This window comes from Poecile atricapillus, unplaced genomic scaffold (assembly GCF_030490865.1).
Source record: "Poecile atricapillus isolate bPoeAtr1 unplaced genomic scaffold, bPoeAtr1.hap1 scaffold_395, whole genome shotgun sequence".
In the NCBI taxonomy this organism is placed as follows: domain Eukaryota; kingdom Metazoa; phylum Chordata; class Aves; order Passeriformes; family Paridae; genus Poecile; species Poecile atricapillus.
The window spans coordinates 9,805-24,816 of NW_026709190.1; the positions used below are offsets into that span (position 1 = coordinate 9,805).

Consider the following 15,012-nt stretch of genomic DNA (forward strand, 5'->3'; position numbering starts at 1 on the left):
CCGGCGAGGGGATGGAGCGTGCTCGGCAATTGTCCTAATTTAGCAAAAATCCTATTTGTCCAGCGGGCCGCCCTGCGCGCTCGGCACGTGTATTTCAGGAGCAATTATCTCGCTTGCCCTTGGCCTGGCCCCGGCCCTGGCCCTGCGGGGAGTCGGGAGCGCCGCTTTCATGGCTGGCGGGATGGAGGGATGATAATGATGGATAATGAGAGGGGGAAAGGCAAGCGGTGCCTGCCGGGGAGCGCATCCCCGCGCCCAGGGAATCCCGCACCCCGCCGACCCCACCGCGCAATTCAGCTCGCTTGTTTACAGTGACAGCCTTTTAGGGAAGGCGTTTTAGTCATATCTCTGCTGGTGAGAACTGGAGTAGCTCAGGGCTTGCAGACACTTTACAAATACGGTCACGAAGAGCAATAACACACGAGGTTCCTGGACTCGCAAGGTGCTGGTGCCTTCTCTTCTGCCGCCCAATAGCGAGCCCGACAGCGACACTGCATTGAAGATTTTATCATTCCAGGCTTCCTTAGACGTCTGAGTCACAACTTCAGGTTCATTAGATTATTTCTACATCTCAAAGTCACATCGTAAAGACAGCAGAGATTCTAAGACTTGTGTTATAAATGTGGACTGATCAATTGTACCCAATAAAAGATGCTGATCTCATGGGGATGGTGGGATGAGATCAGCTCAGTTCTGCAGGCTGGAGCCAGTATTCATTAGCAGCAAATGGGGACCCTGCTTTATGCTCACTGCCCACCCTCCATGGATGTATGTGTGGTGGCATGTCCAAAGGATGCATCTAAAACTCAGATGTGACTGCGAGATTCCATTAGAAGAACTTTCACCCTGCCTGGCTTGGCCAATGCATATTGGATTTGTTCTAATTAGGATCTTTGAAATGAGCCTTGATGAGTGAAGTAACATCTGAATTGTTCTGTTTTTATTTTTATAAATATGAATCATCTACTGTGTTGAAAAAAAAACCAACCCAACAAGGTCAAGCCCTTTGTCCCACATTTTCACATTTTCAAACCTTCATAATTGCTTATAAAATCTCCTACCAAAATTAACATGGAAAAAGTAAGAGGTTGAAGACACATTTATATTAAATATTGCAGATTCAAACTCCAGATCCCCTGCTGCTTTATGCACAGCTTTCAGTACATTGCTGTTTCAGTGGAAAATTCCCAAACTGTGGAAGAAAATGAAAATAATCCTGTGACTGTTTTGTGTGTTTGAGAATTGCACATCGTAGGGATGGTGAGGCAGAGCACAGGGATGGAGTATAGCATCCCTTGGGGTGTAAAGGCTTCAGAGCCACTGCAGTCCCCAGGAGTTTGTAGGTGTGTGCCCAGTGGACCCCTGGGGAGGAGCAGACTGGGAGGTGGGGACAGCGCTTCTTGTCTGGGTGCCTGAGAAGCGCTGAGGGAATGCCCAGCTCATGCCACTGCCCTCCAGCACCTCTATCCATGAGAATCAACTGCCTAAGAACACTCTGAAGCCTCTAGGTTCTGTTGGTGAGGTCACCTGGGAGCAAGCAGAGCACTGATGCCACCCTGCCACCCCTGTGGCTTCCCTCCCCACACCTCCTCCACGCTGTCACATGTCCCCCTCTTCCACGCTGTGACCTCCAGCTCTCACCCCACCCCTGGGAAGCCTCTGCTGCTGCTCTGGTGGTGGTGGCTCCTTGGTGTCACCCTGCATGGCCCCAGCAGACACCTCCTGCAAGTCCCCCCATGCTGGTGAGCTATGGGGAACAGCCTCCTGCTGACCAGCAGCAGGAGCTGGGGTCAGATTTGGCCAGCCTGCCACTGCCCCTGGAGAGGTTTGGTCTGTTAAGAGTCACAGTGCCTTGGAGGGGGAAAAAGATTTTATTTTTCCCAATTTCTACTTTATACAGAAAAAAGGCTTTTGACATGTATGCATACACATTTATTAGTTTTACACTAACCAGATAACAAGCTGCTATGTGACCAGTAATTCTGAATCAAATAGAAACTTTGGTAACTACAGCCTGGAATAAAAGGCATTATTTATTCTATGGACTGTAGTAGTTCATAAAGGCCTCAGCAGCTATCAGGACACACTGTGCTAGACAGAGCAGCAGAAACCCCACCTTGAAACACCTTCCAATGCAAATACATCAGACAGACAGAATTTATTTGCTTCTCACAATAACTCACCCCTTGACTCACTATGGACCAGGCCCAGCTCAACACAGCTGTGTCTTAACTTTCATGAAAAGTCTGACTCCACTGAGAGAGGCTGTTCCTTCTTCAGTGGCTTTCCAAGGACCTTTCCTCCCTATCAGGAGGAGAACCAGCAAGCAGCAATTCTAAAAGCGTTTTTTTTTAAAAAAAACTTTTTTATTTATACACCTATTGAGATATGTAGTGATTTAAAATCAGCCACTGGACCCCATCAGACACCTCTGCTGCATTTATTTCAGCTGTTAAGTTTGCATATTTTCAGTCCTCTTCTAAACACACTTAGCACCTCAGTACTCCTGGAGGCATGTTGATTAAGTCAGTGAATAACATAACCCAGTGCATAATTAAATTGCCAGACTTGATTCTCTTTCATTGATGTTCTTAACAGTTTCACATGACAAACAGTTCACATCCAAACTACACTGATAGAACAAGTGCTATATGTTCTAATTAGACCACTTTATTAAATCAAATTGTGTTCCTCAGTACATCTGTGCGGGTTGCACAGGCTTCCATGTAAACTACACAAATCATGATAAAATCACAATAAAGCACTTCCCATCATTAGATTCCAAGAAGTGTTATCTGAGGGGTAAGTCCCATTCATCCCATTTGGCTGACAAGGAAATTGAGACCACAGAAAACCTCAGAGAAATCACTTGTGTTAGTTACCTCATAGTCAAATGAAAATAATTTGGCCTCTCTGGTCCCGCTCTAGAGGACAAAGTTTGATCTAATTTATCAAGTATTGCCCATAAAGCAAACAAAGAAGCATGTGTTCCAGCAGAAGCCCCCATCCTTCACCCCTCCATCACCATCACTGCTGCCCAGCATTGTGATGGGAACAAACAGGAGCACATAATCTTACAGCTGCTCCATTGTCACAGTGACACGTTAGCAGAAGGATTTACAGACCTGTTTGCTTATGAAATAAAGGTTTGCAGGTTCAGAAATGCAAACGTCTCCTCTGCACAGGAGCCACACACTGCAGAGAAAGCTGCTCCCTGAATGCTGTGCTGAACTCAGGAACATTGTTAAGGTACCTGTGACTATCAAGGTTTGCTGCTTTCTTCATCAAAAATATCAAAACCAACAATGAATACAATTAACCATGCACAGACATGGTGAGAGGCTCCTGAGGCAGCTGCACTGAGAGCTTGGACAGCTCTTCAAAACAGTGCTGTGAAAAAGGAGAACTGGACACATAACCTTTGCACAAAAATCCACATTTGTCTCTCCAAGTCAAATCCTGGCCCCAGCGATGCCAGTAAGTATTTTACTAATAATGGAAATTTTGTTTAGATTTTAATTTGGATTTTACTTCCAAATTTATTTAAAGAAAGATTTGTCTTGTGAGAAGTTTAGTTGATTGAGGCAGGCAGATTTTCAGCTTTCTGCATGCACAGCACCAGCAGAAAAGCTTTCCTTAAAATCATGGTGCTTTACTTTTTGGGTAGTTTAGGTGCTATGTTGTTGTGGAACCACATGAAGCCGAAGATGACACCCATTGTCTTCGGGAAAGTCTCATCATAAGCAAACTTCATGGATTCTCCTAAAGGTATTTCCACAACTTCAATCAGCTCTCCTTCTTCAGGCTGGCCACCTCCTCCACTGCTTCTCATCTGGTCGTTTACTTCTGCATAAAACAATGTCTGCCTAGAACCCGTCACACCAACTCCAGACCTGGAAAAAAGCAGAGAGGAAACTCTGTTTTACATAGAAGAAAAGCAGCAAGGAGCTAGGAATGGAAACTTGGGTCCTTAGAGTGTGAGACAGAAATTGAGACAGAATTACTGAGAAATCAATTCCAACTTTCACAGAGAAACACCAACAGTTTTGAATGCAGTGCCATATGAAATAGATCCATCTTCAAATATATTCTGGGGGAAAATGTGAATTTGGGAGAAAATGAAAAAAGAAAAAAGATTTTATATTGGTGAACTGTTGTTCTACACACACTGAAGTCAACAGAAGTCCTTTCAGCTGACCTTAGGGAGAGCTGAACTGCAGGATGACTCACAGAGATGCACAAACAACAGGAAGAAGCTCCCCAATGTATCTGTGTGCTGTCGTGCTACATTTGTTTGCTTGTTTTTACACAAATATTTAGATTTTTTACTCTTAAGAGGATTATGTCCATTCACAGCTGGAGTCCTCCACTCATGGACTGGATAGGTAAAGAAGGGAAAGGCAGTCTGAGACTCGCTCTCTATCCTTCCTGAACTTTAGCCTTGACCCAAATGGACCACTGTAAGCACGCACATGTCCAAAGTAATTCAGTCTCCCTGCTAAATTTGCTTCAGTGGATTTAGTTGAGGATATTTTAGATTATGTAGTCTTTCTTCAGCTAGACCGCTTGCTGTGTATTATACTTCTTATTTGTTAATCCTCTATTTCCTTAGGACTATTTAATTTAGGTATTATTAAATGAGGGATAAGTACATAATCCACTCATTTAGTCCTTCCAAGAAAATATTCACATTGTAATCGCTATTTCTTCATTTCACATGATTACAAGCGACTTTTCACATTAAATCTGGATTCAAAGTTCACTGAAACTATGAATGAGGCATTAGGGCAAGATGAAAAATTAGCTTCCATATTATTACCCATACAGAGGATTCTCAGATTTGTAGCAGTGTTATGATCTTAGAGTGTATATCCAGATTTACCCAACCATTAGTCAACTAAATCTTTCAGTTAATCCAGCACACATCACACCCCATAGCAGGAATTAATCATTTGTCTCTCAGTTTTCTGAGAACACTGGCAATTATTTTGTTTGGGGAATTAATAGTGACTATTGAAGTTGGTTTCTAATTGTGGCTATTGAATTTGGTTTCTTACATCAATATAATATACACTTTTTAAAAATACTGAATAGGGAGTGGACCAGTGAATTCTTTTCTTAAAATTGCTTCTGATGCATTCTGTGACTTTGGACAAGATGTGTCACCCCTTCAGTATCATTCCTGTACATCTATGAAAAGAAACTTAACCATCTTTGGCATTTTTGGAAACTCTGAAAGTTGATATTGGACCTCTTTCATTCTGTGCTCATCACTTTATTCCAGTGTTAGGACTGGGGTTTTTGATCCACATTTTAACCAACTGTAAAATCTGCAAGACAAAGAATGCAGTTTGCTGGTCACCACAGGTTCCACAAAAAACACAGGACTGTGTACAATATATTTAATGTCCTGTCAAGCCTGACACCTTCCTCTAGGGTGCCCCACCTGGAGAATGAAAATGATCCTGACCTGAGCATTTCCATGTCCACTTCATATTATATAAAGGTTATATACAAAACCAGCAAATTTATATAAGAAGTACTTCTATAAGAACATTCTGGCTTGATTATTTACAGCATAATCTCCTTCTGTAGCACCTGTGACCATTTCCTTATGAAATAGTTACAGCTGTGGAAATAATTCCCTTTCCACACATCTTCTCTATAAAGTAAAGAAAACCAATTTCCAAGGTGCTACACTGTAAGACTCGGGTTCTGCCACCACAGCTCAATAGCAGGGGGTGATTTCCATATGGTGTAATTTCTTTGTACTTATTCATATGATACTGTCTTGTTATGAACTAAATATATCAAAAGTAGCTACTACACTTAATATACTTAGAAAGATGAAAGTCCTGGACATCAAGGTCTTTCCTTTGTTATGATGCCCAAAGTTATGGTATTTCTTCACATCTACTGGCATATAATTTAACCACAGAAACAAACAAAAATTTGTAACAATACATATTCAAAGGAGGACATACTCACATGATCATTCTCTCTTACTTGATTATCTAACTGACTCTGGTGCAACTTTGCCATAAGATATTAGATACAAAGTAATAAAAACCTCCAAATGAGCTAGAAAGAAAATTATAGAATGCTGCTATAAATAATTAATACTCATTATATTCTATTCTACTCTTTCCTCACCAAACCAGCAAAACTGACATTTCTAAGCCTACCTAGAATCCCTTCACTATTTAGATGGTGACTTTGCAGACTGTTGTAGGTTGTTATTTATAAACACATTCACTGCTTTAATTTGTTGTCTGATCTCCCTCAAGGGAGTTGTCAGTCCCTCCCAATTTGATGATACTAATTTGGGAGGAGTTGTTGACTCCTTCAAGGGTGGAGAGGCCCTGCAGAGAGACCTCAACGAATTAAGAGATGGGCAATCACCAACCATATGGAGTTTAACAAGGGCAAATGCTGGATTCTGTCTTCAACATCCATCCTCACAAGGTGCAGCAGAGGGACAGTCATCTCTTCACTCCTGTGGCCAGCAACAGGACCCAGGGAAACAGCATGAAGCTGTCAGGAGAAGTTTAGATGGACATTAGAAAAAAAGTTCTTTGCCCAGAGGGTGTTTGAGCACTGGAACAGCTCCCCAGGACAGGGGTCACAGGCCCAAACCTGACAGAACTCAAGAAGCCTTTGGACAATGCTCTCAGGCACAGGGTGTGACCCTTGGGGTGTCCTGTGCAGGGTCAGGAGTTGTACTCAGTGATCCTTCTGGGTCCCTTCCAACTCAGTATATTCCATTAATCTCTGATTCTAAAAAACCAGTTCAATGGTTTCAGAAAGAAGTTGAAAGATATAGAAATATACTTTAGTTCTTAAAGGAGGCAAATGTTGTACCTTTTTCCAATTGGTATTTCATTCTCTAAATGCTGTGGCTTGCACAGCTACCAGTTGATCATTTTTGCATAGATCCATATGGACTGCCCTTTACTAAATTAAATATTCTCCAGTATTGCTTACTGCTGTCTTTCACGACATTTCCAGACTGCTGATGTATCCTGCTTGTCCTTAGAAAATTGCACCAAAATCAATTCTATTCACATTTTGCCTCTCTTAGTACCTTTGGCTTTTAGAGAAATCAGAAGTTAGGTTTGTTGCTTTGAAGCTTTTCTGATTGAAGTAATAAAGTGCTTTTCCATATAACCTTGCAAAACATTTACATTTCATATTTCATACATACATTACAGTGATTTTGGGCACTGGAGCAGAGGAGGAAGAGAGCAGAGAAGGAGAAGGTAGGTCTGACTGGTGAATAGGCTACAGAAAATTCTATGTTTGCAGTGTGCTATCAGGTTTTCCTGTCACTAGGGATTTCCTCTACTTTTGCACAATTACTTGCACTTTCTGAGTATGCTGTTTAAGGAATTTTGATGTGCCTTTAATCATCTTTATACTCCTCTTTCCGCTACTGTCTTCTTCTAACCTGCATCTGTGACATATGCTTTTCCTTATCCCAGTATTTCCCATTACAAATAAAACACTTTTGCCATGGTCTGAAATGAGTCACCTATTAACAGATTACAGCTATGTTCATTAGCTTTGCATCTGTGGAAATCACAGGGGTCAGCACACCCGAACTGCAAGTGATGAGTTTCAGCCTGGGAAAGCCACCTTCCTGCTAAAGGTGCCTTCCTGGGACAAGAGAGGCTTGGCTGGGGGGAGGGTGAGCAGGTCTGAACTCAGCACCAGTCCATGCTGAGACTTCAGGTTTTGGTGTCACTCCAGGGTTTAGCACTGTGCTGCCCAAACCTGGCATATGAAGGCTCACACTGACCCAGACCTACTAAGCCTGGCTTGACCTAGCTGACTGTTCTGGCTGTATTCTGATGTGTCTGCACAGGGCTTGACTTATTTGCAACTGTGGGACAAAGGCAAATGGTCTACACAAAACACAGCTCAGTTTTCCTTGCCTTTTTATCATGAGGATCGGTTTCCTTCAAGGAGTTTATGGTTGTCCCAATTAACAGCAGCTACATGGCTGACAAATACTCCTTGTCAAGTCATTAGGACTTAGGCTCACAAGCCCTGTAATTTCAACAGAGAGATTTTAAACCCCAAAACTCTATTAGCACTAATCTTTCTGCATTGCTTCAGACAGTTAGAAACCTCCATTACCTTTGACAACAGCAAGTCTAGGAATGTAAGCATGTCAAAGTAAGGATACCAAAGTCGTATGGTTTTCATCAAAATAGGAACTTCTATATGTTTAACACATCAAAACAAGATTGTGTGCTGCCTTCCCGTATTTCATTTTGAATAAAACACTCAAGGAGTGAGATTAAATCATGCTATGGCTTTTAAAGCCCTGGGCAACACACTTTTAGGCAACGCCACAGCAGAGAAGGAGCTTCTGCAGAATGACTGTGAAGCTCTTCTCAGCTCCTGCCCAGGGGTGGGACTGGCTGGCAGAGGCTGTAATTACAGTATTTCCATCTACTTCCTCCTCAAACACAGGAGGCAGATTGTCACTCCAACCTGGCTTTGAAACACTGCAATAGCAGCTACCAAAAGCCTTTGTTTTAACTCTTCCCTTTTATCAAATGCATGAGGAAATACAGAAGAGCAAGAAATCCAGCTCACAAAATGGGACTTTTCACTTCTTCTAAACTCATGAGCATAAAGATACAGTACATATATTTTTTATCAGAAATGGAAACAGTATCTTATGGCTTAAAAAAAAGGTTTAGTAGTGTCTGAAGCCACAAGTGAGATTGAGTTTGCCAACAGTCAATGAGTTTTTTCTTCACAATGAGCAGGTACACACGTGTGCATGTCCACACATTACACTGGTAATCAGGGCAAAATTCAAAGCTTCTGTTTCAGATTAGCTTTGCCTTTTTCTCATGTCTGGGTGCTTGCCTATGCCAACTAATTATCTCATTCATAATTATCATGTTTGTAAATATTATATTTTTAATTTGAAGAAAAAAGAATGTATAAGAATATAAACAGTATTTTATACTCTACTCCTCTGCTGCAACAGGAGGAGCAAATAAATTGACTTATCCTTGTGGAGACTTATTACTTTAGATCAGATTTCTGATAGACAGCAATTAAAAGCTAAATTTCTTGTAATGTGTTAATATTAAAGAAATATAAAATCTATAAAAAAATCAACATTCTTATGAACACAGAAATATATCTTTTTTTTTAAATTTTATTTTAATCTTACATAGTTAATGTGCAAATTCCTGAAAGCAATATATTCTTTTATAAGCCATAAGCCATCTGGATGCAGAATTTGGTTATAGAGTGAATACATAACTCATGTTTACAAACAAATGTGACACAAATCTCTGTTACTTATGCTTAAATCAAAATCCATTTAGGCATGCAACATGTAAACTGATGATCAGTGACATGCAGCTCCTATTGTCACTTCTTAGGACCTTTGTACAATTCTGACATTATAAGCGGCAGGTGCAGGGAAAAAAGCATAGAAGTAATTAACATAAAATTATATTACATTATGCCATCACCCAACAGGTGTACTAGCAGGTGATCTTTCTAATTATAATGTACTCCAACATTTTCAGGGCTATTATTCCTTCTACATAAAAACCTGTGAATACAAACCATTTTTGCCTCATTGCACAGAGGCTAAAAGCCATGGCACAGTAATTGGAACATCCAATATTAATTCTCTGAATGCTCTTCTTGTACACTGTGGGAAAAAAATCAAATGTAGGAAGATTAAAGTAAGCACCTATTTTAATATAGTCAGTCCTTTAAACTAATTCATCTGATTTCTTTGCAGTGGGGCTGAGAACCTACAGCTCCTATTGTATTCAGGTCAGAGCCAAGAGTTTTTCACAGCCTCTGGGACAAAATAAACATGTAATGAAGGGAAAAGGAAGTTGAACCAGAAGCTCTGATTCAACTCTACCCAGATGTTCTGAGGTGTTATTGAAGTCCAATTAATTTTATAAATATTCTTCGAGACAACCAACATTTTCAAGAACCAGAATACTTTGCAATAGCAACAATAACATCAGTGACAACAAAAACTACAACAACTTATTTCCCTGCCCCTGTCTTGTAAGGAAACAAGTCTCAAGGCAGATAGCTGGAAGTACTTCAACCTAGGAAACTGACTCACAGCTGAATTTCAGCACATGGGGTTCAATCAGAAAACTGCTGGGATACCATGACAGATAGAAAAATTGTTATATGTGGTTTATGAGTAAATCCATGGTATGACGTTCACTTACAAACTTCTGCATTTGTGAAAAAAAGCCCTAAACATTAAGGGAAGCTCACAGATTTCTTTTAGAGCTTTTAAAAATTAAATTTAACTGCAACCTTCAACCTTCATTAATCCTCAGTTTATAATTATATGACCACAAGATTAGCTTAATTTTGTTATTTTATTATTGAACCAGGTAATTCCTTCACACCCTTGACATCAACCACCTATGTGATTTTTGACTGGTGTCAAACATACAACTGACAAGAACTCAAGACACCAGCAGCCACCAAAACTCCCTGAAAGTCTCCAAAAGTGAATTAGCTGCTGCCATAATTTAAACCAACCTTTCTGCAATACCAAAATGAAGTTACTGAATACCATGCACAAAAGCAGAAATTTGTGCAGCGATGATACTAAACTCACCACGCAGGCTGCAAACAATACAGATTCTTTTCAGAATGATTCCTCCTCTGTCTACACAGCAACATGAACCATCTGCATTTCAGTTCACCTCCTGTCTGGCATTTTTCTATAATAGGAACAGATATTTCTGATTTTTGAAGTGTGATTCCTCTGTCCTCCTCCAGTCAAGTTCCTCTAAATATGTTTGTGTTTCTCATTATCTGCCCCCAACCCAGCCTCCTTCACTCACCCACACCATACTGTCCTCCTGCTGCTGGAACAATTTGTTCAAGACTCTTACTCAAATGGTGCAAATTCCCCAACTCCTGGCTTCTTTCCTGATTCCTCATTGACTCCACAGCTCTTCTGTGGATCATTCAAGGTAATTAATGCCTGAGATCTGCTTAATTCTGACTTCTATGTGCTGAGTATTAAGTCACTGGAGCTTTGACAGAGCTTAATAAGGGGACCTAGTGGGTTACCTGTATGTGTATGAAGAACCTGTGGCAGTACTGGGGTCACACTTTCCAGGTTAGCTGAGAAGCACTAAAAAAAAAAAAAAAAAAAATCCCCCCAAACCACTGCTACAGGCCCTGATAATAATTCAGGAAAATCCCTGCTATCTTCAGATTACCTCCAACCTCTACAGTTCCCAATGCTTGATAACAGAGCAAAGTTGAATACAGTCTAAGTACTTTCCTCATTTCCTTACAGAGAATTCTTCACCACAGTGAATGTACTTTCCCCAGGTCCATTTAGTTCTCAGCATATGATTTTTCTCTGCATTGTTTCTTCATCTCTTCTTCCTCTTTTTCCACTCAAGGTTTTCATTTTCAATTTTTCTCCATAGTCGAATTTCTCCCTATGGATTGTCCATGCTCCATCTTTCTTAATCCATTAGGCATACAACTGTGTTGACCTCCCTAGCCAAAACCATTTCTCCCTTTACATTTGATGTGTCTTTGGCTTTTCACGCCCTTCTGTCAGGTCTAACTCAACTCCTGCTTTTATTCCAGGCATGCAATTTCCTTCTCATGACCATGATTCCAGAAAGGGGTGTCATTAGGAATACAACTCCCTGCTTTCAAAGATCAAAAGCTGTGATGGCACAGAATGCAGACAGGAGGTGAATGACAATGCAGAATCATGGAATATTCTGATTTGGAAGGGACCCACAAGTATCATCAGGTTCAGCTCCTAGTTTTGAGGTAGGAGAGGCATTGTGGAAGATAAATTATATCAATAATGTAATGCCTCTGCCAAAAAGGCAAACAACGAGCTTCAGTGTATAAAGAATGATCTGTGAGATTAGGGGAGATAATGCTTCCACTCTGTCCAGGAAAGCCCCCACTAAAGTACTGTGCTTCACTTTGGACACTAAATGCTTAAGAAATATGCAGACCAGATGGAGAGAAGGCAGAGGACAGCAGAAGGAATGATCAGATATCTAGAAAACATGATCTGAAGAGAAAGACTAAATCAACTAAAATAGTTTTGCACAGGCAAAAATAAAATAAAGGGAACATGTTTTAACAAATAGATGGAAGGTGCAGAAATACTTCATGTCCACTGGGGACAGAGTAGTAAATGTCAGTCTTGAAGTAAACAAAGGGAAACTTAGGCAAGACATGCGGGAAAAGTTGCTTGTGGTAGAGACAGATAAGATACTTGAGACAGAATACCAAAACCCTCCAGGAGAGGCCATGGAATGATCAGGTTTGAGAGAAAGCACAGACGAGCATTTATCACAACTGCTGCCAGTCCAGCTGAGGCTGATCTTTGAGGAGGAGCCATCTAGAGAGAGCCCCCCAAAACTCTGATCTGAGGCACTGGATCAATAAATGATGCATAACAACTATTACACAGATTGCTGGGATGGGAGCTAAGAGTACAAGTGTAGGATGCATTATAATTGTAATGGCATGCATATGCATTAATGCAATGCTTTATGCCTGTGCTTTGTATTGACAGTCTCAGCATGAACCAGCAGCATAAACCACTTGGAAAAACCTGCTACACTTGGAAAAAGCCCAGGAATTCTTATATGTAGTATAGGCATTACAGAAAAATGCTCTGTCTTACAAGAGACCATAAATGAACTGATTACTTCCTGTCTTTGCATCAAATCGTCAAGGATCAGAAAGATATGCCAACCCTTGGCTGGAGGAAAACAGGGCACTCCTAATAGGAATAGCAAAACATTTAAAATAAAATCCTAACAATAGATCATGGGACATCAAACAAAAAAAACTGTAAAATATCATCTTTCAGGCTTCAACCTTTCATATTAATTTAAAAATGTAAAAATTTTACAGGCCCTTCTTACTTCAGCATGGATCTCCATGGGCAGAAAGCTGTGTCCACATGGACAATGGAGGATTATGAGCTCTTTGCAAGGGTCTCAACAAAGAAAACCCCAATTGTATAAACTCTTCAAAAGTCAGTGTAATCAAAAAAATTAAAAAGCAACTGAATGAACAACCACCTGTAACATACAAAGACATTTATCAACACCAAAACACAGAGAGGTTTAGGCAGATATAAACCATTAATATTGAGTCAAACTTCTACACTAAATCCACAGCCTTCTACCAGAATTGTATTCTACTTTTCCTCTTTTGCATTTGTATGGACATACATACATACATATACATATGTATATATCTGCATGCAGCAGCCTGTCAGTGTCACCCAACCTATGAAATTCTATAGACAGCTCTTGCTCATAAATCTGGAAGACACTTTTTCTTTCAGTAGAACAAACCCTTAATCTGGTTTCAATGAGTTGTAAAAGACAGCTCCTGTGATTCACCCCCTCCCCTCAACAGAAGCACTGCCTGTTAATCCAGCAGGAAATAACATTTGCCAGGATTGACAGCTGTGGATTTGTATTCAATTCCCAAATTAAAAACCAATGACAGTGCCTAGTTCAATGGAGATGTCAAGTAAAATAAAGAAAGTAAAAAACCTGCTGCTTTCTCTGTAAAATACAAACATACATAGATTTTGGATAACAATACTAAAAGCTGGGAATGAGATATAATAGGATTAAAGCTGTATGCAAAGTTTCTCTTGATGGTTTCTTTTTACCAACAACTCACATTTTGTATTTTTCCACTTACATATTAATTTTTCCCTTTACTCCTAATAAATGTTTTCAAACATGTTAAAAACTATCTCAAAAACTATTTGAAACCCTGCAAAAATACAATGTAATAATTTTCACAGTCAAATCAGAAAAATCTTTGTACATAACATTCATTATTGCCCAATTTAAAGAAGCTTTAATTACAGACCAAATATTATGAAGAGATCTAATACCACAAGTTCTCATGCTTCTGCAAAATCATGTTAAAGGTTAATCACAGAGCATCCTGGGCAGTTTCTATTATTAATCTGAATAATAAGAATCAGAGATGCAAAACACTCAGTATAGTAAAGATGGGCTGTTTTCTAGTGCTGTTACAAACTGCTCTGAAGAGCCCAATGCAACTTTTCTCTGTTCTAATAGTCTTTGGAATAAGTCACAATAGTATGACTCTTTCTGGGAATTCAATCCCATAATTATCATATTGATTACATATTTCTAATTCCTAACATTTCTGTAAATACTCCTCTCACTTGCTAAAAATTACACCTTTCTTGTACCTTCAGATGCCCACGTTCCTCCAACACACTGCTGAAACAAGGCAAGAGGGAACAACCAGGCCACTTCAGCAATCTGTGAAACAACGAAATGCAAAGTGTTGTAACTCACTGCTATTTACCTGTAAGAAGTGATCCTCCTGAGGTCTGCAGTGGAAACACGATAGCCACACTCTTCCAAGACTTCCTCACAAGCAATTTCTTCTAAAGAAAGGCCTGGCTTGTCCACAATGCCAGCACAGAGCTCATAGGTCACGCCAACCACAGCAGGTAAGGGATTCTCCAGGGAAGGGAAGCTCTCCTTGTTCTGATTCTGGAAGACTTCGGGATGATGCCTTTCTACTTCACACATGTAAACAGCTTAAAAAAACCCCAAACGACAAAAGCAAAAGAAACAAGGGGCAGTATGTTAGTCTCTTCATATTAAATATAAAAGAGGGTGGTAGACAAATTTTGCCTGGAAATTAACAACCATGAGAGTAACAAGGAATTCAGCTGTGTTATCTGTTATAATAATGACACACAAAACTGGAATTTTAAAGAGCAAAGGTTCTCTTGCCATGTCCGTGAAATTATTCTTTAAACCCTTATTTGTACTTACATCATCTGAAATGAATTCATGTGCACCTTGAAATAAATAAAAATTGGAAAAGAAAGCTAGTTCATCAAGAAATCTAAGTGCCAGAAGTACCATACAGCTTCCATTTGTTGGGCAATGCGGATATTGGGATTTAATTTAAACTATGCAGTTA

At 40.1% G+C, this 15,012-nt stretch overlaps 1 protein-coding gene across 1 annotated transcript; it reads right to left on the minus strand.

The window, feature by feature from the left end:
* Nucleotides 1-1,716: 1,716 nt before the first annotated feature.
* LOC131574549 (uridine diphosphate glucose pyrophosphatase NUDT14-like) lies at nucleotides 1,717-14,616 on the minus strand. The gene is made up of 2 exons (XM_058829025.1): nucleotides 14,383-14,616; nucleotides 1,717-3,893 (listed from the first exon to the last, which is right to left on the minus strand). Exons 1-2 carry the CDS (start codon nucleotides 14,610-14,612, stop codon nucleotides 3,653-3,655), a joined length of 471 nt encoding a protein of 156 aa, XP_058685008.1. The 5' UTR covers nucleotides 14,613-14,616; the 3' UTR covers nucleotides 1,717-3,652.
* Between the last annotated feature and the right edge of the window lie 396 nt (nucleotides 14,617-15,012).

Bases quoted from the DNA above. Each gene is read 5' to 3' on its own strand.
- LOC131574549 (XM_058829025.1), bottom strand. From the start codon at position 14,612: ATGTGTGAAGTAGAAAGGCATCATCCCGAAGTCTTCCAGAATCAGAAC. The intron at 3,894-14,382 runs GTAAATAGCAGT...GCTTTTTTCCAG, and splicing joins AGGAGGATCACTTCTTACAG to GTCTGGAGTTGGTGTGACGG.